The sequence below is a fragment of the Diospyros lotus genome, chromosome 5 (genome assembly GCF_014633365.1).
Source record: "Diospyros lotus cultivar Yz01 chromosome 5, ASM1463336v1, whole genome shotgun sequence".
Taxonomy (NCBI): domain Eukaryota; kingdom Viridiplantae; phylum Streptophyta; class Magnoliopsida; order Ericales; family Ebenaceae; genus Diospyros; species Diospyros lotus.
In genome coordinates, this window is record NC_068342.1 from 11,152,439 (window position 1) to 11,177,637 (window position 25,199).

At 37.7% G+C, this 25,199-nt stretch overlaps 1 protein-coding gene across 3 annotated transcripts in view; it reads right to left on the minus strand.

Moving 5' to 3' along the window:
* Positions 1-25,199, minus strand: part of LOC127801162 (glycine--tRNA ligase, chloroplastic/mitochondrial 2) — a 133,120-nt gene that overhangs the window by 49,329 nt on the left and 58,592 nt on the right. For all 3 annotated transcript variants that reach the window (XM_052336047.1, XM_052336049.1, XM_052336048.1), the window contains 2 exons: positions 19,573-19,674; positions 13,660-13,723 (listed from right to left, as the gene is read on the minus strand). In XM_052336047.1, the coding sequence (XP_052192007.1) occupies positions 13,660-13,723; positions 19,573-19,674 (166 nt within the window). The remainder of the gene's footprint in view (positions 1-13,659; positions 13,724-19,572; positions 19,675-25,199) is intronic.

The window sequence follows — 25,199 nt, forward strand, 5'->3', positions numbered from 1 at the left end:
CTGTGTGGACTACAGGTGACAGTTACAAGAATGGCGGGAAAGTTAATAGTACCCAATGACATTCAGGGATGGATATAGACCCATTGGGCAGGGACAATCATTCCGGTCCTGGCAGAGGTGGTGATCATTCTCAATAACCAAAAAGACTGAGCGGTGTCTGCCAAGAAGGATTTTACAATAATAGAACTGGTTGGCGTCTAATCTCTTAATTTCTTTTTCTTTATTTACTTATCTTTTTCAAGCAACAAAGAATAGAAATATAATTAAAAGAAGCACCACCACAGAGGGGACAAACCCTGTACAAACAAAAACAAAGGAAAAAAAGTGTATGTTATCCTAGACCCCTGTGGTTTCGACCATTTGAACAGAGACCCCCGATGAGTTAAAAATGTCTTTGAAGGTCCTTGTAGTTTATTGTTTATGCTCAGGCACCCCTTCTATTGCAATCGATGTTAATAAATCCTAATTAATTCAAATTAGGTGAAATTTAAACAAATAAAAATTCAAAAACAAAAAAGGGGAATCCATCATTTCTAGTATTGAAAACGATGGTTTCAGTCAAGAAAAATATGGGTTTGGCAATGGGTTTCTCTAGGTTCCCAAACCCATAAAAAATCTTTGGGTTTTAGAATTGATCTCTGATGGGGTCTAGAATCAATCATTCCCAAAAGATGGGGTTCTCAAACCTACATATATATATATATATAGAGAGAGAGAGAGAAGAGGAGGGGCCAACGATGAAGAAAAAGAAGATGATGGGTTACGATGATTGAGACACCATCATTGTGATCGATTCCAATTGGAACCCATCACCAATGGATTCCACTGACCACTAATTTCCTGTTCATTATTTTCTTTTTTTTTTGTTTGTTTGCTAGATTCTTTAATTTTTAGTTTTAGTTGAATTTAATTTAGTTCAGCTTAATTAACGTTGTTTGTGACAAAGGGGAACACCCGAGTAAAAATTTAAACCATAGGGACAAAGGAAACATACATCTAAAAAATACTAATTAAATCACAAGGGTGTCTTCATACAAATCGTCCAAACCACGGGGGTCTAGTGGTAATTTACTCTAAAAAATACTAATTAAAAAAAAAATAAACAAAATATGACCACAAAACTATATGTCTTTTGGGGAAACCTATATGATCAAGGATAAAGTTTTGTAGATAAGTTCAAGAGGAAATAGTCAAATCCTAGATGTAGTCCTGGTAGTTAATGTTTAGATTCTAAACCAAAAAGTAGGTCACAAGGAATTGTGTAAATTGGACATTTAAAAAGCATAGGCCAAATACATATTTTAGCCCCTGTACTTTATACTTTTTTTATTTAGACACTCGAACTTTTTGTTATTTTAAAGACACCCTCGAACTATGCAATTTCGAGTCGATTGCACCATTGAACTTTTTGTTGTTTCAATTACACCCTTGAATTCATTATTTTCAACAAATTTGTTATGGTGTACAATTGACTCGAAATTGTATAATTCAATGGTGTAATTGAAACAACAAAAAAGTTCAAGGTACAATTGACACAAATTTGCAAGTTCAAGGGTGTTTTTGAAACAACAAAAAAGTTCGAGTGTCTAAATGAAAAAAACATATAACTACAGGAATTAAAATATATATTTTGCCAAAAGCATACAATCATGTTAATTAGAATGTTCTTTGTTCATGTGAGAGAGAATGAGTTTTGGATCCAACTAGAGGGAGTGGGGTTGGTTCTATATTGTTGGATTAACAATTCTTATTAATAGAATCCCAAAAGTATTAATGCCTCCAGCAGTTTTAGGAAAGGGAATCCAGCATACACCTTTTTTTGTTTATTTTGTTTGTGAGTTCCTTTAGCTTGATGTGACAACATCTTGAACAATGGTAATGGATCAAGGGTTTAGATGTTTGAAACGGAGTAGGCTCTTAATTTGAAAATTTCTCACTTACCTGTTGTGGATGATACTACTTTTCTAAGGGCAACTTTACTTTGTGTAGGGGTAGTCTCAGGGCCCATGTAAACATCACATCCAAGAGCGACACCATTGTTAAGGAAGTGGAAAGGGTCATACATTAGCCTCTAACCTAGAGATAAGATATGTTCTCTTCGCAGGCATATAGTCGGGGTCAAGCTTGGAAGAAAGTGGCTTGGAAGGAAGGGAAGAAAAGACTCCATAACCAAAAGGCAAAGGCATCAGTCCTACTAGGAATATAGGAAGAAAAAATTCCATCTTCACTCTCCTACAAGTGGACTAGAAGATCTCTTTAATAAGGAACTCCTTCCCTTTCCCACTTACTCTATCAAATCAGTAATAAATTATGTTAGGTTCCTGAACCTAACCTAGGGTTTCTTAGGTAATTAGAAAGAAATAGAGAGAGAAAGTAATCGAGAGAGAGAGATAACAGAAAGAATAGGAAGAATAGACTTAGAGATTATCAAAGACAATGAGAAAACTTATTAGCAAAGAAGGAAAGAAATAATAGACAGCATCCTACAATCCTAATTTACATTATTGTCTTTCTATATTTACATAATATTTACATAAAACACTGATCCTAGAGATCAGCCTTAATTGAGCATAATTCCAGCACTCCCCCTCAAGCTAGTTTGTAAATATCTTCCATAGCCAGCTTGCCAATAAGTTTATCAAACTATTTCTTGTGAAGACCCTTAGTTAGAACATCAGCAATTTGTTCGGTTGTTGGAAGGTATGCCATGCATATTACTCCAACATCGATCTTCTCCTTGATGAAATGTTTGTCCACTTCTATATGTTTTGTACGGTCATGCAACACTGCATTGTGAGCTATAGAGATGACAGCCTTGTTGTCATAGTAGACTTTTATAGGTACTGAATGAGAAAACTTCAGTTCTTCAAGTATTCGTTTGATCCACATTCCCTCACAAATTCCATGGGCAACAGCTCTAAACTCTGCTTCTGCACTACTACTACCCACTACATTTTATTTTTTGCTTTGCCAGGTGACTAGGTTACCCCTAACAAAAGAACAGTAGCCCGAAGTAGATCTCCTATCATCAACACTTCATGCCCAATCTGCATCAGTGTAAATCTCAACTTGCAGGTGACCATGTTTCTTGAACATTAACCCTTTGCCAGATGTCCCTTTTAGATATCTTAGGATTCTGTAGACCACTTCGAAATGCTCTGGCCCTGATGAGTGCATAAACTGACTTGCCATACTAACTGCAAAAGCAATATCAGACCGCGTATGAGACAAGTAGATTAACCTGCCCACAAGTCTCTGATATTGTTCTTTGTCCTTCACTTCATCAGTTTTAGCAGCCTGTAGTTTCACATTAGGCTCAATGGGAGTCTCCGGCATCTTGCAACCGAGTAAACCTATTTCTCCAAGAAGATCAAGAACATATTTTCTCCGATTGACAAAAATACCTTCTTTGGATCTTGCAAACTCCATTCCAAGAAAGTATTTTAGACTTCCCAGGTCCTTAATTTGGAACTCATTCGCAAGTTTCTACTTAAGGGCTGCTAACTCTGTCTCATCATCACCAGTTAAAATAATGTCATCAACATAAACAATCAAAATTGCAACTTTACCATCTTTTGAATTTATAAAATATAGTGTGATTTGCCTAACTCTAAAGGAAGCCATAACTGGTAACTGCCTTTCCAAAGCGTTCAAACCATGTTCTTGGTGACTGTTTGAGACCGTACAAGGATTTCTTCAGCCTACATACTTTGTCACTCCCAAGTTTCTTTTCGAATTCCGGAGGCAAACTCATGAAGACCAGCTCTTCAAGATCACTATTAAGAAACACATTTTTGACATCAAGCTGGTGTAGAGGCCAATCTGAATTTACTGCAAAAGACAATAGGACTCTGATAGAGTTTATTTTAGCAACAGGAGCAAAGGTCTCCTGGTAGTCAATTCCATAAGTCTAGGTGAAGCCCTTAGCCACAAGTCTGGTTTCGTACCTATCAACACTCCCATCAGCCTTACACTTTATTGTAAGCACACATTTACACCCTACTATTTTCTTGCTTTTGGGCAAATAAACTATCCCCCAAGTGCCACTTCGCCTTAGAGCATTCATCTCCTCTATGACTGCTAATTTCCAATTCAGATCATCCAAAGCTTCTTGTATATTCCTTGGAACAAACAAGTGTGAAATCCTAGATGTGAAAGCTTTATGATTTTTTGATAGTCTATGGTAAGAGAGATATTTAGCAATAGGATGCTTAGTGCAACTTCTGACACCTTTCCTAATGGCTATAGGAACATCGAAATCAGGAATAGTAGGTAAATAATTGATAATAGTTGAAGAATCAATTGGGGAACTATTGGGCACAGTTGAAGGAAGTAAACTAGAAGTTGAAATGGGATTTCTTGAACTTACAGTGCCATTGCTCGGGTTTTCAAACTGGTTTTATGCAGAGTTGATATTCAGGTCTTTGTTCCTTTGATGAAATCTCTGCCTAGTATAAACCTGAAGCTCAGAATTCAGATCATGATGATCAGTCTGTAGTACTTCTCCCCCTGCACGAGAAACCCTTTCACTAGGCACCAAAGAACTAGAATCTCCTAAGTGACCATTATTGGAACCATGTGATTCTTGAGTAGGACAAATTGCGTTTGGAAGTGGGACAAAAACATTCCAAAAATTATCTTCAACTCCATGTTTCTCTCCCTGAAGAGAATTTTGGGTAAAATAGAGTTGTTTTTGAAAAAATGAAACATCCATACAGATAAAGAATTTTTTTGTGTGAGGATCATAACACTTATAGCCTCTTTGATGTGAGGCATAACCCAAAAAAACACATTTGACAGCCCTAGGGTCAAGTTTGGAATGAAATTGACTAGGAATATGAACATACATAGTACATCCAAAAACTTTGATAGGAAGATCCGAATCTAACCGAGTGTTGGGAAAAACTTCTTTCAAGCACTCAAGAGGTGTTTTGTACTTTAATACTTTAGCGGGCATCCTGTTTATCAAATAAGACACCGTCAAAACAGCTTCACCCCATAAATATTTTGGAATATGCATAGAAAACATTATGGCACGGGCGACTTTGAGTAAATATTTGTTTTTACGTTCAGCAATGCCATTCTGTTGAGGAGTATTTCGACAAGTAGATGTGTGGTGAATACCATTTGTTTTCAAAAAATCCCTCAAGTGCTCGTTAAAATACTCGGTGCCATTGTCAGAGTGTAAAATACCAATTTTGGTTTGAAATTGATTTTCAATCATAGTGTACATATTTTTTGAATAAGTATTCCACTTCAAATTTTTTTTGCATCAAATAAATCCAGCACAGACGTGTATGATCATCAATAAAGGTAACATACCATCGTTCTCCAGAAAGAGTAAAAATTTTGGATGGACCCCAAACATCACTATGAATTATATAAAAAGGTTTGGAAACTTGGTAAATATGTAAAACGATGATTTTTTGCCAAGATACAACTGTCACATTGAAAAAATGAATAATCTATTCCTTTAAACAAATCAGGAAATAAATGTTTCAAATAGGCAAAACTAGGATGACCAAGTCTAAGATGCCATGGTATAATTGTGTCTGGAATAGGAATTGAACTAGTACTAGTCAAGCCCTGAGCTTGTTTATTACCAACAGAGATATCATCAAAGTAGTAAAAACCTTCAATCATCCTAGCATGCCCAATCATCGTCCCCAAGGTCTGGTCCTAAAATTCACAATGAGAGTCAAAGAAAGTAACACGACAATTAGAATCTTTGCACAGTTTACTAACAGACAAAAGATTGCAAGCTAAGTTAAGAACATGAAGGACATAAGTGAGATTAATATTCTCAGTCAGTTTAATAAGCCCTTTGCTTGCAATGGGTGAAAAACTATCATCAACGATTCTGATTTTTTCAGTGTCAGGGCAAGGAGAATAGGTATTAAAGAAATGAGAAGAACTAGTCATATGATCGGAGGCTCTGGAATTTATAACCCATGGAGAGAAATGAAGACAAGAAAGAGTGTTAGGTTTTCTACCTGTGTGTGCCAAGGAAACACTAGGAATACCAGATGAGGAATTGAATCTTAACAGCTGCAAGAGTTGATCAATTTGCTCTTTGTTGAAGGGACCAGTATCAACCCCATTGGCAGTAGGGACCCCACGATGGCTCTTTTCTCCTTGCTTACTGCTCTTCCAATTAGTTGGTTTGCCATGAAGTTTCCAGCAAGTTTCACGAGTATGGCGTGGCTTATTGTAATGGTCACACCAGACTCAAGGTCACTCATCGCTCCTACACTGATAATTTTCAGCTTGTAGGCAGTAATTAGAGCAGAATTTTCAAGGGACTCACCAGTGGTCTTTTTACCTAGCAAGACACTCCTTCGATTTTCTTCTCTTCTAACTTCAGCAAATATGTCACTAATAGGGGGAAGGGGAGACCAACCAATGATCCTTCCTCGCACTTCATCGAATTCGATATTGAGACCAACAAGAAACTTGTAAATACAGCTATCGTCAACCAGTTTTTTATGGTGGTTGCAATCATTTGTAGATTTCCACTCATACATGTTGAAGAGATCAAGATCTTGCCACAATCGCTTCAAAGAGTGAAAGTACTTAGTGACAGAATCATCTCCTTGTTGGACCTCTCCCAGTTTCAGAGTCAATTCAAAAACCTAAGATTGGTTCCCCAGGTCTAAGTACATTTGATTTACATTATCCCACAATTCCTTTGCAGTAGGATAACTACTAGAAATATGCTAAAATCAAGAGAGATTTGTCCTTCATCCTAGAATATTCTAGGATCTGAGTTTTATGTAAATAATATGTAAATATAGTAAGTCAAGGATGTAGTTTAGGATGCTGTCAATATTTAGATTATTTCCTTCCTTTTTTTGTTCATAATCCTCTCCTTAAAAGAGGATGTTGTTCTTGCTCATTTCAATCAATGAAGACAAATTGTCTTTGGTTATTTCTAAGATGGTATCAGAGCTAGATTAAATCCCAGCCATCCACTCCGTGTGAGGCTCTTCGCGCAATCGTCTACGCCTCCTCTATTGGCCTCTCGATTGGTTGCTGATGCCCGGATTCGGCAATTCCCAGCCTTCGCCAAGCCTGAATCTGCTGGTCGTAGCCACCTAAGATTGACCTAAGGTCATCTTCTCTGTCGCATCCTCCATCGTCAACCTCCAAGATTCTTTCTATCTCCTGCGAGTGCAAGCTTCCACTGGGCGAGTGCAAGTGGTGTTCGATTGGGTCGGCTGTGTTCGCTTCAGCCACTGCTGATTGCCCACGGCCTCTCTACCGTGACCAGTGTTCGCTTCCGAACGGTGACACCCACTCTAATTGGGTCCGCTGTGTTCGCTTCAGCCACTGCCGATTGCTCGCGACTTCTCTACCTTGACCAGTTTCAGTCACTGTTGCTGCATAGCGCAACGCAGCCGCACGTCGCAGCCACCGTAGCCACTGGAAAGCATTGCCGCAACTGTTGTTCACAACATTACTGTTGCAACCGCTTATGCAGAGAGCCGCGACCGCCTTCTGCTTGCTGGCACCTAACATTGACAGCAACCAATTTTGCAGCCATCTCCCAGATCTTGGTAACCTTGCTTGCTTCATTTCCTTCTTGTTTTTTTCCTCTTCCAGCGTGTAAGTTATGTCGGAAGTCACTTCCGAAACATCCTTAAATCCTGCCGCTACTATCCAAACAAAATATCCAGCGTGTAAGTTATGTCGGGTCTGGTGTGACCATTGCAACAAGCCACGCCATACTCGTGAGACTTGCTGAAAAATTCATGGCAAACCTGCCAATTGGAAGAGCAACAAGCGAGGAGACAAGAGTAGTAACCATGGGGTCCCTACTGCGAATGAAGTTGACACAGGTCCCTTCAACAAAGAGCAGATTGATCAACTCTTGAAGCTGTTACAATCTAGTTCCTCATCTGGTATTCCTAGTGTTTCCTTGGCACACACAGGTAGAAAACCTAAAGCTCTTTCTTGTCTACATTCCTCTCCATGGGTTATTGATTCCGGAGCCTCCGATCATATGACTAGTTCTCCTTATTTATTTAATACCTATTCTCCTAGCTTTGGAAATGAAAAAATCAGAATTGCCGATGGTAGTTTTTCATCTATTGCAGAAAAATGTCTTATTCAACTAACCGAAAAAATTAATCTCCATTCCATTCTTCATGTTCCTAACTTCGCCTGCAATCTTTTGTCTGTTAGTAAACTTTGCAAAGACTATAACTGTCGTGTTACTTTCTTTGAATCCTATTGTGAATTTCAGGACCAGAACTTGGGGACGGTGATTGGGCGTGCTAGGATGATTGAAGGTCTTTACTACTTTGATGAAAAGTCTTCTGGTAATAAAAAAGCTCAGGGCTTTAGTAGTACTAGTTCAATTCCTATTCAAGACATAATTATGTTATGGCATCTTAGACTAAGACATCCTAGTTTTACCTATATGAAACGTTTATTTCCTGAATTATTTAAAAAAATGGATTGTTCTTCTTTTCAATGTGAAAGTTGCATCTTGGCAAAAATCATCGTTCTACATATTTACCAAAGCCCTACCAAGCATCCAAACTTTTTTATATAATTCATAGTGATGTTTGGGGCCCATCTAAAATTTCTACTCTATCTGGAAAAAAATGGTATGTTACCTTTATAGACGATCATACTCGTTTGTGTTGGGTTTATTTGATGCACAAAAAATCTGAAGTGGAAACTTTATTCAAAAACTTTTACACTAATTGAAAACCAATTTCAAACCAAAATTGGCATTTTACACTCTGACAATGGCACCGAGTATTTCAATGAGCACTTGGGGGATTTTTTGAAAACCAAAGGTATTCACCACCAAACTACTTGTCAGTATACTCCTCAACAAAATGGCATTGCTGAACGTAAAAATCAACATTTACTCGATGTAGCACGTGCCATCATGTTTTCTATGCATGTTCCAAAATATTTATGGGGCGAAGCTGTTTTAACGGCGTCCTATTTGATAAATCGGATGCCTACTAAAGTATTAAAGTACCAAACCCCCCTTGAGTGCCTCACAGACATTTTTCCCAACACTAGATTACATTCGGACCTTCCGATCAAAGCTTTTGGATGTATTGTGTATGTTCATATAGCTACTCAATTTCGCTCAAAACTTGATCCTAGGGCTGTCAAATGTGTTTTCTTGGGTTATACCTCTCATAAAAAAGGCTATAAGTGTTATGATCCTCTCACAAAAAAGACTCACGTGAGTATGGATGTCTCATTTGTTGAAAACAAACCCTATTTTACCAAAAATTCCCTTCAGGGGGAGAACCATGAAGCTGAAGACAATTTTTGGGATGTTTCTGTCCCCCTTCCAAATGCAATTTGTCCTACTCAGGAATCACATGTTTCTGATAATGGTCACCTAGGAGATTCTGGTTCTTTGATGCCAAGTAAAAGGGTTTCTCGGGCAGGGAGAGAATTACTACAAATTGATCATAATGATCTAAATTCTGAGCTTCAGGTTTATACCAGGAAGAGATTTCATCAAAAGAACAAAGACTTGAATGTCAATTCTGCACAAAACCAGTCTGAAAACTTGATAAATGGCACTGTAAGTTCAAGAACTCCCACTTCAACTTCTAGTCCACCTCGTTCTACTTTACCTAATAGTTCCAAATTGATTCTTCAACTATTTCCAATCATTTACCTACTATTTCTAATCTTGATATTCCTATAGCAATTAGGAAAGGTGTCAAGAGTTGCACTAAATATCCTATTGCTAAATACCTCTCCTACCACAGATTATCTAAGAATCATAAGGCTTTCACATCTAGGATTTCACACTTGTTTGTGCCAAGGAATATACAGGAAGCTTTAGATGATCCAAACTGGAAATTAGTCGTTATAGAGGAGATGAATGCTCTAAGGAGAAGTGGTACTTGGGAGATAGTTAACTTGCCTAGAGACAAAAAAAATAGTAGGGTGTAAATGGGTGTTTACAATAAAATGTAAGGCTGACGGGAGTGTTAACAGGTACAAAGCCAGACTAGTGGCTAAAGGCTTCACCCAGACTTATGGGATTGAATATCAGGAGACCTTTGCTCCTGTGGCAAAAATAAACTCTATCAGAGTTCTGTTGTCTCTTACAGTAAATTCAGATTGGCCTCTACACCAACTTGATGTCAAAAATGCATTTCTTAACGATGATCTTGAAGAGGTCTTTATGAGTTTACCTCCTGGATTTGAAAATAAACTTGGGAGTAACAAAGTATGTAGACTGAAGAAATCCCTGTATGGTCTCAAACAGTCTCCAAGAGCATGGTTCGAACGCTTTGGAAAGGCAGTTACCAGTTATGGCTTCCTTCAAAGTCAGGCAGATCACACTATATTTTATAAACACTCAAATGATGGTAAAGTTGCAATTTTGATTGTTTATGTTGATGACATTATTTTAACTGGTAATAATGAGACAGAGTTAGCAGTCCTCAAGCAGAAACTTGCAAATGAGTTCCAAATCAAAGACCTGGGAATCCTAAAATACTTCCTTGGAATGGAATTTGCAAGATCCAAAGAAGGCATATTTGTCAATCAGAGAAAATATGTTCTTGACCTTCTTGGAGAAATAGGATTACTCGGCTGCAAGGTGTCAGAAACTCTCATTGAGCCTAATGTGAAACTATATGCTGTCAAAGCTGAAGAAGTAAAGGATAGGGAACAATATCAGAGACTTGTGGGCAGATTAATCTACTTGTCTCATACGCGACCTGACATTGCTTTTGCAGTGAGTGTGGTGAGTCAATTTATGCACTCACCAGGGCTAGAGCATTTTGAAGCAGTCTACAGAATCCTCAGATATCTGAAAGGTTCTCCTGGAAGGGGCTTACTATTCAAGAAACATGGCCATCTACAAGTTGAGATCTACACTGATGCAGATTGGGCAGGAAGTGTTAATGATAGGAGATCTACTTCAGGCTACTGTTTGTTTGTTGGAGGAAACCCTGTCACCTAACGAAGCAAAAAACAAAATATTGTGGCTAGAAGTAGTGCTGAAGCAGAATTCAGAGTTGTTGCTCATGGAATCTATGAGGGGATGTGGATCAAAAGGATACTTGAAGAGCTGAAATTTCCTCAATCAAAACCTATAAAAGTCTATTGTGACAACAAAGCTACCATCTCTATTGCTCATAATCCGGTATTGCATGATCGTACGAAACATATAGAAGTGGACAAACATTTCATCAAGGAGAAGCTCGATGCTGGAATAATATGCATGCCATATCTTCCAACAACTGAACAAATTGTTGATGTTCTAACTAAGGGTCTTCATAAGAAGCAATTTGATAAACTTATTGGCAAGCTAGCTATGGAAGACATCTACAAGTCAGCTTGAGGGGGAGTGCTGGAAATATGCTAAAATCAAGAGAGATTTGTCCTTGATCCTAGAATATTCTAGGATCTGAGTTTTATGTAAATAATATGTAAATAAAGTAAGTCAAGGATGTAGTTTAGGATGCTGTCAATATTTAGATTATTTCCTTCCTTTTTTTGTTCATAATCCTCTCCTTAAAAGAGGATGTTGTTCTTGCTCATTTCAATCAATGAAGACAAATTGTCTTTGGTTATTTCTAAGAATAACACATATAATTGGAATTGATATCTTCATCCATGGAATTGACCAGCCATGTCATTACCACGGAGTTTTCAACATCCCAAATGAGGTGCAATGGATCATCTGCTGCAAGTTCCTTCTTCTCCCCTGTGATGTAGCCAATTTTCCCTTGTCCGCGAATATACATCCAGACAGATTGAGACCAACAAAAAAAATTATCACCATTTAAACAAATGGTGGTGATTTGAACAGAATGGGTACTGGAATGGGTCGTTGGAATTCTTGTCTGGATGGCAGCGACAGGATTTGGGATGGATTTAGATGTAACTTCTAACATAACTGAGCTAGTTGGAAACAAAAGAACAAGAAGAGAAACACGGTGAACAAAACCTGGGAGGTGGCTACTGGTGTAAGGACAGCAGCAACTCTAGGATGCAGCGACGACTTTGGGTTGTGGTGGCTAGTGGTCGGATGGCGACTGAAATGGCCGCGTTGGGTGTGGCGGTCGACGGCGATCAACGGCGTTAGAACCAACCGCGTTGACGAGCTCTGAAGAAGCCACAATCGATGGCTATGGAAGACCGACGGCTTTGAAACTGTCGCGTTGATGGGTATCAGACCTGAGATCGACGGCGGTTGGGGTGGCAACCGATGGCTCTGAAATGGTCGCGTTGATGGGGTATCGGACTTGAGATCGGTAGCGGCTAGGGTGGCCGATGGCAGCGACGGTTAGGAGGGCCGATGGCGGCGGCTAGGGATGGCTGTATGCTGATGGGTATCAGATCTGATGGATGAAGAGGCAGCGTAGGGTTTCACAGAAAATGGAAGGTTGTGATTAAAAAACTGCCTAGGGGCATAGTGTATGGCTGTGATTTAATCCTGCTCTGATGCCAACTTAGAAATTATCAAAGACAATGTCTTGATTGAATACCAAATGAATGTGTACAATATCCTCTTTTAAGGAGAGGATTATTAGCAAAGAAGGAAAGAAATAATAGACAGCATCCTACAATCCTAATTTACATTATTGTCTTTCTATATTTATATAATATTTACATAAAACACTTATCCTAGAGATCAGCCTTTATTGAGCATAATTCCAGCAAATAGAGAGAGAGTCGAGAGAGAGAGAGCGAGAAAAGACAGAGAATTAGAGAGAATGGATTCTGTTATTTCACATCATATCCCTCATCCTCCAAGTAGTGGCCTATTTATAGGCCTTCTAGCTTTCAGTTACAATTGTAACTAAAAGTTACAAGTTGCTTTCAGTTGTAACTGTAAACTAAAGAAGTTACAAGTTGTAGCAAAAAAATTACAATGCAGTAATTGAAACAAGCAGCAATTAGTGTATTAACCCTAGGGTCTTGACAAATTCCGTCAAAACTTATTGGTCTAAGTGAAAATAGGTTCTTAAAGTAGTATAAGACTAAGAAGAAGTCTTTTTTCCGCTAAGATCTGATTCTCAATCTCTCATATGATTTACCCATTGCTTCTCTTATTCTTATTCTAGCGCACATCTGATGAAAAGAGACCTACCTTCTACCCTTGGACAGACTGAGAGGATTGATAGCAAGAGCAAGGGACTGAGACCAAGCAGTACTTCTTAACTAGCCAAAGAGCTAATTAAGACTGGTCTTTCTAATTTATTAGAATATGTATGGTACATGCCTCCCACCCTTTTTCGCTCCTTTGCTTCCTGGCTCTTTCTTCTGTCCTAGAATTACTTCCCAAAGCTGATTAACTAGCCTAAGACTAGACTAAGAGCAATCTAATCACTATTTGCAATGGAGTAGCTGAAATATTTGAGAAAATATTGGCCTCACCTCATGAAAGAGGTCAATCTTAAAAAATAAATCTTGGACTGTGAATTGTCCTACATGAATTAAAAATTCAGGGGCCATTTGGCATCCAGATTAAATAGTGACGGCACTAAGTTAAGGATGGAATAAAATAGTGAAGGGATTTGATAGTTCCATCCCAAGTTTAAAGGGATTAAGTAGCCCTTCTAGTGATGAAAATGTAGACATATAAGCAAGTTCCACAAAAATGAAAACTAAGAACACACACAACTTTAAACATAGGCTCAATCTATGATATACCTTCAACCTTTATGTACAAGGAATCCAGTGATATGTGGTATCTACGGCAGAAACCCTCAGCAGCCTGAAAGCAGTAGTTACACTTTATCCCAATTGCAATCACACAAGGTAAATAACGCAATATGAAACAGAAATCAATATGATGTAATAAAAGCAAAATTTAAATGTTAAATGTCTAATCTAATGGGGGAAAGAGAGAGTTTAACAGCCATAATATGGTTTCAGGACAGAGTGCTGCTCCTGTCCGTGTGTGTTTATGTGCATCATCATCATCATAACTAAACCTTGTCCTAACCAAGTTAGGGTCAGTGGCACGACATTTATAATGTCAATTAACTTACAAAAGTCACATTAACAGTACAAATCCATTCAAAAAGAACAATGTGGAAAAATTTTACACCAGATGCCCTTCTTAATGCAACCCTCTAGCGAAGGAATGATAAAATAAAATTTAAACGCAACCTTCATATGTGTATGTTTATGTGCATGTGTCCAAATTACATAAAACCAATCAAACAAATCCTTCTGTGGAAGAAAACTTTGTACAAATCAATCCAGACCACTGATTGGTGTGTGTAAAGATTGAGCTAAGGCAGAGAATAGAACGCAAACAAATGAGGAGGAGAATGCTCTGAATATTCCAATTAATGAATTATCGAACAACAATAGAAAATAAGACTAAGCTGATTATATACTCAGCCAAGTCTAAACTACCGACATAATAAATGGAAACAACAAGAAGCGCAAGTTTAAAATAACTGCTGCTACAACATACAGCAACATACACAATATAAATGAATTACAGAAAAATCAAAAACAGCTTATGTGATATTTCCTTTTACATTCCCCCTCAATGAAAGCTCCCTTCTAACCAGTTGCTTCCCTGAAACCTCTTGAAAAGTTGAGACTGTTTGAATAGGTCTCTTTGAGACTGATCTTAGCACACAAAGCCTGAAACCTGCTTCTTGGCAAACTCTTGGTAAAAATATCAGCTAGCTAATGTAAAGTAGGCACGTACCAAATTTCAAGCTCACCATTTTCAATCTTTTCTTGCACAAAATGAACATCAATCTCAATATGTTTAGTACGAGAATGGAAAACCGGATTTTCAGCAATACTTTTTGCAGCTAGGTTATCACTCCACACTATAGGTTTTGAACCACTCTTATAACCCAGCTCTGAAAACAGAGATTGCAACCATAAAATCTCAGTCACCCCTTGTGCAACAGCTCTATATTCTGCCTCTCCAACTGATCGAGCAACCACAGATTGCTTTCTTGAACTCCATACAATCAAATTTTGACCAAGAAAGACACAAATCCCACTGGTAGAGCGTCTGCTAACTTTGCAGCCAGCGAAATCAGCATCAATGTACACAATTAGAGGTAAATCAAGAGATGCTGGTGAGAAAAAGAGACCCAGACCAAGAGTACCCTTTAGATATCTAAGCAAACGCTTACAAGCTGTCCAATGTTGCTGTTTAGGAGAGGACAAGAATTGACTAATCTTATAGAGAGGGATTTCCAAAAGAATCACCTTCATCTGTTAGTGACACAGCAGAATTCATAGGAGTGTCACATGATTTACAGTCTTGCATATCAGCTTTTTTCAATAAATCCAAAGCATATTTAGACGGTGTAAGATAAATTCCAGATTTATTTCTATGAGCTTCAAAGCCAAGAAAATAATGCACTGATCCAAGTGTTTTTAGAGCAAAGTTTGTATCCAAATCACGAATAAACTCTTAAAGAGCTGTTGGATTAGAACCAGTGATTAAAATATCATCAACATATACCAAAGCAAACAAAACAAACTGAGAGGTTCTTTTAATGAACAAAGAGGCATTTGAAACAGCTCTTTTAAATCCCCATGATTGTAAAGCTTCCCTCAACTTAGTGTACCATGCTCAAGGCGCCTGTTTAAGGCCATAGAGGGATTTTCCGAGCTTACAAACATAAGAGGGACACCGAGAATAAATAAACCCTTCAAGTTGGGACATGTAAACATTCTCGGTCCAGTCTCTATTTAAAAACGCATTATTAATGTCTACTTGTTGTATATCCCATCCAAAAGTAACAGCCAAGGTAAACAAAACTCTAATAGTTGGTGCCTTAACAACCGGATTAAAAATTTCAGCATAATCAACCCCCGGTGTTTGAAGAAAGCCCTTGGCAACAAACCTAGCCTTGTGTTTAAGAATAGTTTCATCAGGATTATACTTTATTCTATACACCCACTTGCAGCCAATAAGGTTCGTTTCCTTAGAAAAGGGAACTAAGTCCCAAGTTTGATTGCGCTGCAAAGCTACAAACTCATCCTCCATAGCTTTAACCCATTGTGAGTCTAAAAAGGCTTCATGGACAGAACTAGACACTAAGGAACTGGTTAGAGCATGAGGAGAAGTAAATGGGAGCTACTTGGTCTTGGACCGGGTAAGCATAGGGTGAATAGAAGGAAGGGATCCGGCAATATATTTAGGATTATGTGCTGCAGGTTTGGAAGAAGGCTGAGGAACTAATGGAGTAGGAGACGAAAAAGGCTAAGGAACCAATGAAGTAGAAGATGAAGTAACAGAATCCTGAGATGGAGAGGAAGTTGCATTGCTTGATAAGGAAGAGGATACAGGAGGTACTACTTCAAAGGAAGCAGCGACTGAAAGAGAGTCAAAGAAACGAGTAGAAAAACAAGTTGAAGAGGGTTGAGATGTAGGAGGAAGAGAAAATAAGTGCTGAAAAGGAAACTCATCTGGATTAAATTGCATATGACGAGATATATAAACTCAACCAGACAGATGTAAGCATTTATAACCGGAATGTACATGACTATACCCAATGAATATACATTTGGTTGAGTGAAAGGCAAATTTGTGCTTATTATAAGAATGTAGAAAAGGAAAACAAGCACATCCAAACGGTTGCAACACCATATAATTCGGTTGCTTGTGATAGTGAAGTTCAAAAGGTATTTTAAATTGAAGAGATGACGAGGGAAGCAAATTTATAATATGAACAGTTGTTTGGAAGGCTTCAACCCAAAATTTTAATGGCATGTTAGCATGAGACAGCAAAGTAAGTCCCATTTCAGTGATACGCCTATGTTTCCTTTAGCAACACTGTTTTGCTTATGAGTATAAGGACAAGTGAATCTTGGTTGAATACCACAACTATGAAGATAGGGTAAAAATGCCTTAAACTCTCCCCCATTGTCCGTTTGTAAAGCCTGTAATTTTGTGTGAAATTGAACCTCAGCAAGTTTGTGAAAGGTTACAAAGGTGGACAGGGCATCTAATTTAAGTTTCAAAGGGTATAGCCATGTATATCTGGTATAAGCATCAACAAAAATGATATAGTATCGATGTCCTTCAATGGACAAAGTAGGAGAAGGACCCCATAAGTCTGAGTAAATCAATTCAAGAGGTTTATTTGCTGTAATAGGACAATCAGCAAAAGGAAGTAACCTAAGTTTGCCAATTTTACATGAATCACAAAAAAAAACATTTGAATGAGAACAAGGCAGACGAATTTTATTAAGAATGAAACGAAGTACATTGAATGATGGATGGCCTAGCTTGGAATGCCATTGATTATACATTCTCTCAATTTGAGCTAGATGAACATTAGGTGACAGTCCAGAACAAAATGGAAGTTGTCCCTTACATTTATTTGAATGAAAAATGTTACAATCAAAAGAAGATGTACTGTTAGAAGTAGAATTAGACTCAATAGACTGAGCTGAAACACAAGGCTGGGCTGAAGCACAAGGAACAGCAGAATTAGTTGTTGAACTCAGTTGATATAAGCCATCCTTAAGGCATCCTTTGACTAGCACCTCCCCAGTATTCTTGTCCTTAATCAAACAAGAACTAGAATTAAATTCTGCCACGAGATCATGATCTCTTATAAGTTGTGAGACACTAATGAGATTCTTTTTCATAGCAGGAACATGTAAAACATTTCACAAAGAGATATTTGAAATAGGTGCAGTTTGAGTGAACAAATGTCCAAGACCAATATTAGAAATTGAAAGTTGCTTACCATTACCAACGGAGACTTTGTCATTCCCATTGTAAGGAGCATGAAGTGAGATTATTAAGGTTTGAGGTTATGTGATTTGTGGCTCTTGAGTCAACAAACCAAGCTGGATCTTGAAAAGAAGGCCGTGACAAAGATGTATTATAATCAATAGGTTGAGAAAAATTATTATAATAAGTTCCTTGTGTAGAACCTAGATCACTCATGTAAGCCTCGTTAGAATCACTAAGGGAAGCTACAAAGGCTCTTGAATCTGGTTGTTGGGAAACCATAGGTGGCCTTCCAAAATTTGAATTCGACATAGGAGAACTTTGAAAATTTCAATCAAACCGATGATAACATTTATCAACAAAATGCCCTGGCTTGCCACAAAGCTGGCAGTAAAATCTTTTTCCATGTCTACCTCTGCCTCTACCTCCTCAAGTTACAAAACCACCTCTGTTTTGAGCAAAACCTCCTCTATTATTACCAGAATTTCCAGAGCTCTTCTATGTATAAGCAGCCATGTTTACTTGCATAGAAGATGGCATAACTGACTCAACATTTACAGTTGACGTTTGTGCCAAATTTTTAGAGTTTAATCTTTGTTCATGCATCAATAGCAAGTATTGAACCTTCTCAAGATCTATATCATCCATTTGATATGTAATGAGACTGACTACTGTCTCATAATCATAATCCAGTCCATTTAGAATTGCAAGAAGCAAATCTTTGTCACTTAGAGGTTCTCCGATGGCTATAAGAGAGTGGCCTATAGTTTTGATCTTAACTTAGTCATTTATAGACAAAAAGTCCTTCTTAATTGACCTAAGTTGCTGCTTCAATTGAAAAGACTTGGCAATTGTTTGACGAGAGTATAAATTTTCAAGCGCCAACCATACCTCAGCAAATGATTCATAGTGAATCACCTGCACCAAGACTTCTTTATCAATTGTCGAGAAGAGCCAACCAAGCAACAGCTGATCCGATTGCATCCAACTCAAAAATTTTGGATTCAACACAGGTGCTCCGTCTTCATTAGCATTCGGATCTGTGATATACTTAGAAGGAGGTGGAGATTTGTTGAGGAAGGATTGAAGATCAAACACTCGAATTGTAGCAGAAATCTGCGCCTTCCAAAAAATGTAGTTGTTCGGATCTAGTTTGATAGGTATATAGCTAAAAGCTTTTGCCATCGCTGAAAAATCAGATTGTGAGGCAGAAGATAAGGCTGAAAGAGATCGAGGAGGAAGAAAAGAAGAAGCACTGTGATCCGAATTGAACGCCATTGACCTTAGTTGTTGGCTCTAATACCATGTAAAGATTGAGCTAGGGCAGAGAATAGAACGCAAACAAATGAGGAAGAGAATGCTTTGAATATTCCAATTAATGAATTATCAAACAACTACAGAAAATAAGACTAAGCTGATTATATACTCAGCCAAATCTAAACTACCGACATAATAAAGGGAAACAACAAGAAGCGCAAGTTTAAAATAACTGCTGCTACAACATACACAATATAAATGAATTAACAGAAAAATCAAAAACAGCTTATGTGATATTTCCTTTCACAGTGGGTGAGTGTGCAAATGCACATCCACAGAAACGTCAACACATATAAAAAGACAATATTAAGCATCAATATGTTTAGGAACAGTAACAAGATGCATCAAGATCTGTCACGAATCCCATGTGCAAGGGGTAAAACCTCTTCCCAGATCTATGTCAAATAGATTTGACGCAGAGTCCTGACATACACGTCCCATTGGCCTCACATATTCCAGATTGAATTACATAAGATGACAGAACTAATTTTGCCAACACAGATTGCAGGATATGTACTAACTTCAAAAGGCACTAGAAGTTTGTAAATAAACAGAATACTTGAAGAAGGCAAGACCTTGGTAGGATTTCCTTGCTTATCAAATGCTTTAGAAACTGGAGGTCCCCGGATTTCAACCTCATTTTCCACTTGCCTGGAGCATAGGCTCTCAACTTGAACCTGCAAAACAACAGTACTGCATTGCTTGCCTTTTTTTCTTTTTCACAAATAATAGGATGAGCCTATTGATATCAACAGATATTTGGAATTGTTAGAAGTAAAATAGTAATACATGGAGAGATAACTTAAAAATTCATCTGCATAAATGGTGGATATTCAAAACTTTAGAACCCCTAAAAAGAATGAGGAGCAAAAGGGGAGTTATATGTAAATGGTTGTGGAATACAGAAGATCTACCCACCATACATTCTCCATTTATACCTAGCAATGTAGAGAATTAAAGTAGAAACATCACAAATCCAGAAAAATGATAGTCATTAAACTGCTCTAGGGCAGGATGAGCTCAGAAAATTTTTTAGACAATCAGGTTTACAATCAAAAAAATGGAAGAGGAAGTGAACACTAGGCAATCATTTATAGGGTAATCATAAATGGTACAAAAAGACTACCAAAAAGCACCACATTAGGGTTCAAGCTCCATACCTCACCAGGGTCAAACCCTTATAGACTTGAAACTGTCATACAAGACCAACAAAAAAAAAAAAAGAAAAAAAGAAAAAAAGAAAGAAACTATCATGCAAGATTCTTGTGTTTTGCATGTGTGTGCATGTGTCAGTGTTAAGTAAAACTATAATAGAAGCAATAACTAGTCCACACATCAAATAAACCTAATTATCATAATGCATTAGAAAATCCTAATTAGATCATTGCCATGGTACCCAAAAAGAAACAAAATTAGTGAAACGAAAATTTGGAGATAATATAGAAATGAACTTACTGTTTTTTCCCCCACTGGATTTATGTTAATAAAATTGTTTCTAGTGTCCCCATATCTGCTTCTTAGATTACTAGTAATGATATCTCTATAAATGAGATGCACATTTCTTATCTATCATTTCAACATCTAAACAAATGCCAATGGTTAATACTAACTACAAATATTTTTAGAATCTCATTGAAAAGGATGGGGGCCAAGCAACCTCTTAGGGAACCTTAATATTGCTAATTGAGTGTCCAAATATCATGTTAAATACAAAGGAAAAAGAGATTGTCTCTGCTTGACACGAATTGGACATAACAGTTTTGGTGCTCCATCATGTTAGAGTACCATTTTTTTATTTCCTCTTACAAGTGATTATTATATTACCATCTCTCTAGTTGTACATTGTTTTGAGAAATGACAAGGGATAGAGTGCAGGAATCATTTGATCACATTATCAAAGATTCCCCTTGTATGTTACTCATTTCCAGATAATAAGGCTTAGGACATATAGGTATTCACCACCATCTTGTCACGCTTCCAAGTTGTACAAGTCAGTTTCACAATATCAACTATGTGATAGAATACAACCATATCAATTACTTTCATTCACTAACATCTCTTGAATCTTTTCCATATGATGAAGATGGTGTTAGAATTTTATATCATCATTGTGATACCTCGGATTTTACAGATATTTGGAGGAATTGAGTGTCACGACCCTAGGGGTATGATTGTAATTGGGGAAAATTCATGATGTGTAAGCTGTTAGGGGGCTAACTGAAAGGGGTTAAGAGGTTAGGCAGGAAAAGGGAATAACTAACTTGTACAACAGTTAGCATGGCTGTTAGGTTAGTAGGTGATTGATAATAGATGATGATGTAGCTAGAGGCTCTATAATAGAGACCTTCGGCAGGGTGAAAGGGCATGGAATGAATAATACGATCTATCTCTCCTTTCTCTCTCTCTTGCAATTACAAAAATTGGCCAGCCCTAATTCAAGGGCTTGACATTGAGCCTAAGAAAATTTGAGGACAAAACTTCTTTAACGGGAGTTGGATGTAATGCCTTCAAGTTTCAAAGAAAATTCGGAAGAAAAAATTGGACCAAAGACAATTTAATTGGACATTAGCATAACTTATCAAAATTACAGGCATTGCCGCTTTGGTGATAAATTTGAAAATGGGTCCAAATGTCAATTATTCAGAATTTTGGGGCCAAACTGTAATATGGAAAAATGACCGTTTTGGACAAATTTGGCAACTTGGTAACCTATGTTGCACCCAAAATTCAAGTGATACGACTCAAATTTGCCTGAGCTCAATATTGGGCTTCATAGATGGGAATAAGGGGAACCTATGGGACTCGATTTCATCAGATATTGTTGAGAGATTTGAAATTCACACTCAAAGTTTATAAAAACACACAAGTTAATCAAGTAGCTTACTTTAAACCCCCCCCCCCCCACCCCCCCCAAAAAAAGTATAATAAAATAAAATAAATCGAGCTTGGGTTAAGCCAAATTGAAAGAGGGCAATCGAATGAGAGATGGCAGGGAACATCACAGTGTTCTCGATAAGCATCAGCCGCAAACAGATTGAATGAAATTGGGCTCAAAAGTTGACAAAATAACATGTGAACGACATATCAGGCCATTTAAGTGGATCACTTCAAACTCAATTTCTACTCAATCAACTTAGAATTGGATAGAACCGATCAATGGGTTTTGACGATAGCACATAGGAGAGTCACCCAATAATTTTGATTTAAATTACTGGTCACCAAATAGAGAGAAATTGGGCGCCAAAATCAGCAAAAATCACCCCATGTCAAGATATGCACAATCCAATCCCTCCATCAATTATGGTTTAAATTTGACTAGACTGAGCTTGATTTTAGTTGAATAGAAAGTTCTAGACTAGTTTATGAAGAGATTAGAACAAACTTATAAAGAAATTGAAAAATATAAGTTAAAATCCATGTGTGTGTACATATATATTGCACGCATATATATGCATATAAGTCATACAAGGCAAAGGCCCACACCTCTACAAGATTATGTCGGCCATGCCCCTCTAAAGACATATCGAAGAAGGTGATTAGAGGAGATGATAGCAGTGGGTGGCGACGACATAGCCAGCAGCCACCCTTGTTTTTCTCCATGCATGGTGGAGTGGTAGAGGTTAATGGAGGAGATGGGTGTGATTGGGAGCAAATTGAGATGATGGAGGTGGTTAGGCGGTGATTAACAATAAACATGGGTAAGGGCAACTGATGTATGGGTTGAGGCAACCAAGGTACAATGAACATGACAGGGCATGGCAATGGTTGTACGGGAGCATGGCTGGGAATCAACGATGGCGTGCTTTGGCAACCAACCTCAGCTATAAAAGCCGATCGTCCTCTAAGGTCTAAGCATTGCAGGGGGCAGGGGAAAGAGAGAGAAGGAGAGGAGCTCATCGGCAAGTGATCAGTCAGCAATATAAAGCAGCAGAGAATGTTGTATGGAACATAACATATACAATTCAACTTTTAAGTGCTAAAAAAATTCACTTGTTGATTTAAGAGGAGTTGTAAGGAATAGAATATTAGGTAATAAAGCACAAACATGTGAAAAATATGAGCATAAAGGAGATGAGGAGTTGTATGGCATAAAATGTTGGGTAATAAACCACTAACATATGCAAAATATGAGTGTATGAAAGATGAGATTGTCAAGATGGATGTGCACCCATACACAAAAAGATGAAATTAGAAAAGAGATGTCACGACCCCAAGGATATAATAATAGTAGTTGTTTAATGCATTTACTGTTTTGTACCTTAGGATGCTAATTCATATTGTACCTTTCAGTTACAACTAAAACTGAAAGATAGAGAACTATAAATAGGCTATCAGTTAGAGGATTTTCATTAGTTGTTGAATGATACAGATCCCAGTCATCTCTCTCACGTCAATTCTCTTCCAAATTCTTTTTGATTTCTCCCTATTCTATCTTTCTCTCTCTATTCTTTCTAAATTGTCCCTCTGTTCTTCTAATTTCTCCCTCCCTTTCTATTCCTTCTCCCTCAATTTCTTCCAAATTCCATTCTAAACCCTAAGCAAAGTCACAGTTCCAGACATTTGGTATTAGAGCCAACGATTCTCGGTTGTGATTCTAGCAATTCTTAACGTAATTCTTAGCAACTGAATTTAGATTTTGAAGGCAAAGCAGAGCAAGGCAATTCTCAGCCGCTGATTTCTCTATTTCGACTGTTGATTGGGGCGGATTCAGGTTTCTGGAATTTAGATCTAGTTGAGTACTAGAAGCAATTCAAAGGCAAATTCCAATGATTCTCGACAAATTGATCTAGGCGATCTTAGCAGTTAATCTACATCAACCAATCCTAAGTTGTTGACTTGTGAGGTGATCAATTCTCGGCTGACATTCAAGCAAATCATAGCAGTTGTATCAGAGTCAACCAATTCTCAGGAGACTGTCTAGAGTAGTTCCTTGGCCTCAGATCTAGCACTTTTCGGATTTTCTCCATGGCTAATGGTTATCAGACACTCAAAGCTTCTATGGATAGATTTGAAATGAAAATGGACAAATTCATGAATATGTTGGCCAAACATATCAAGTTAGTCTTCCAGCTGAATTACTTTCTAAGGAAAATTCTGATCCAATTATTCAAAGAAAGAAACCAGTCCATGTGACAATTGGAGATCCATACGTTACTCATCCAAGGAATCAGTATTACATTAACAATCAATGAAATCAGTATTTTATTAACAAACCAAAGAGTTCAACTAAGGAAGAAAGAAGTAATAAAAAGGATATTGTGAACGATGTTTTCCAACCTTAAGAATTTCTTTCAAGCTCCATAGTAGAACTGATTCAAGCAGGCACTGGAATCCTACCTAATGCTTCTAGTTTGCAAGAAGCTGATGAATTACCTACATTGGATCAAGTAATTCTGACTGAAAGATCATTCATTTGTGAGGAAATTGGTGCTGGAGTCCTTCCTCATATTTCTGACTGACAGGAAACTGAGGAACAATTTGAATTGGAAAAAAATATTGATTCATTAGATAATCCAACTATAAATCATGTTGGAGATGAAAGCCGCGATGAAGAGATATCTACTCTAGGCTGGATCAAATTTTTGATGCTCCACATGAAGTTAAAGAAGTTCTAATTGGGCAATTCGAACCAGAACAATCTTTATATTGGCTCCAAGGAAACTAATCATAACGCAGATGAGGTCCTAAGACTAGGAATTTTGGACCTTTGGACTCCAGAAAATCATTACAAGTGGTTTAAATCTAGATATGGAGGTCATGTTTCAGCCACTAAGGAATCTGCGGAACATTCTCGTCTCTTCCTAAGCAATCAAAATGTCAAGAAAGGAATGGCAGTTGCAAAAAAAGTCACTGTGACACCATTGGAGCAGAAATCTATTGAAGATGAACCTTTGGTGTATGCTAGCAAGCCGAAAGCAACAGATGCTTTTAAAGCACTGGTGGAGTCTATAAATGTTGAATCCAACTGAACATAGGAGCAGGCAATGAGAGTAATCATCAATAACAGGAGGTATGGGCCTTTATGAACTTTTGGTGAGCATAAACAGGCATTCAACGAGTACCTGGACCAAAGAAAGAAGCCGAAGGCTGAGGAAGGCATAATGACTGCATGAATCAAGGAAATCACAAGAACTTCTATTGGAAGGAAAGCAAATAGATTTTTGAGAGCTCATAATACAAATCAATTGGAAAAAGAAAAAGA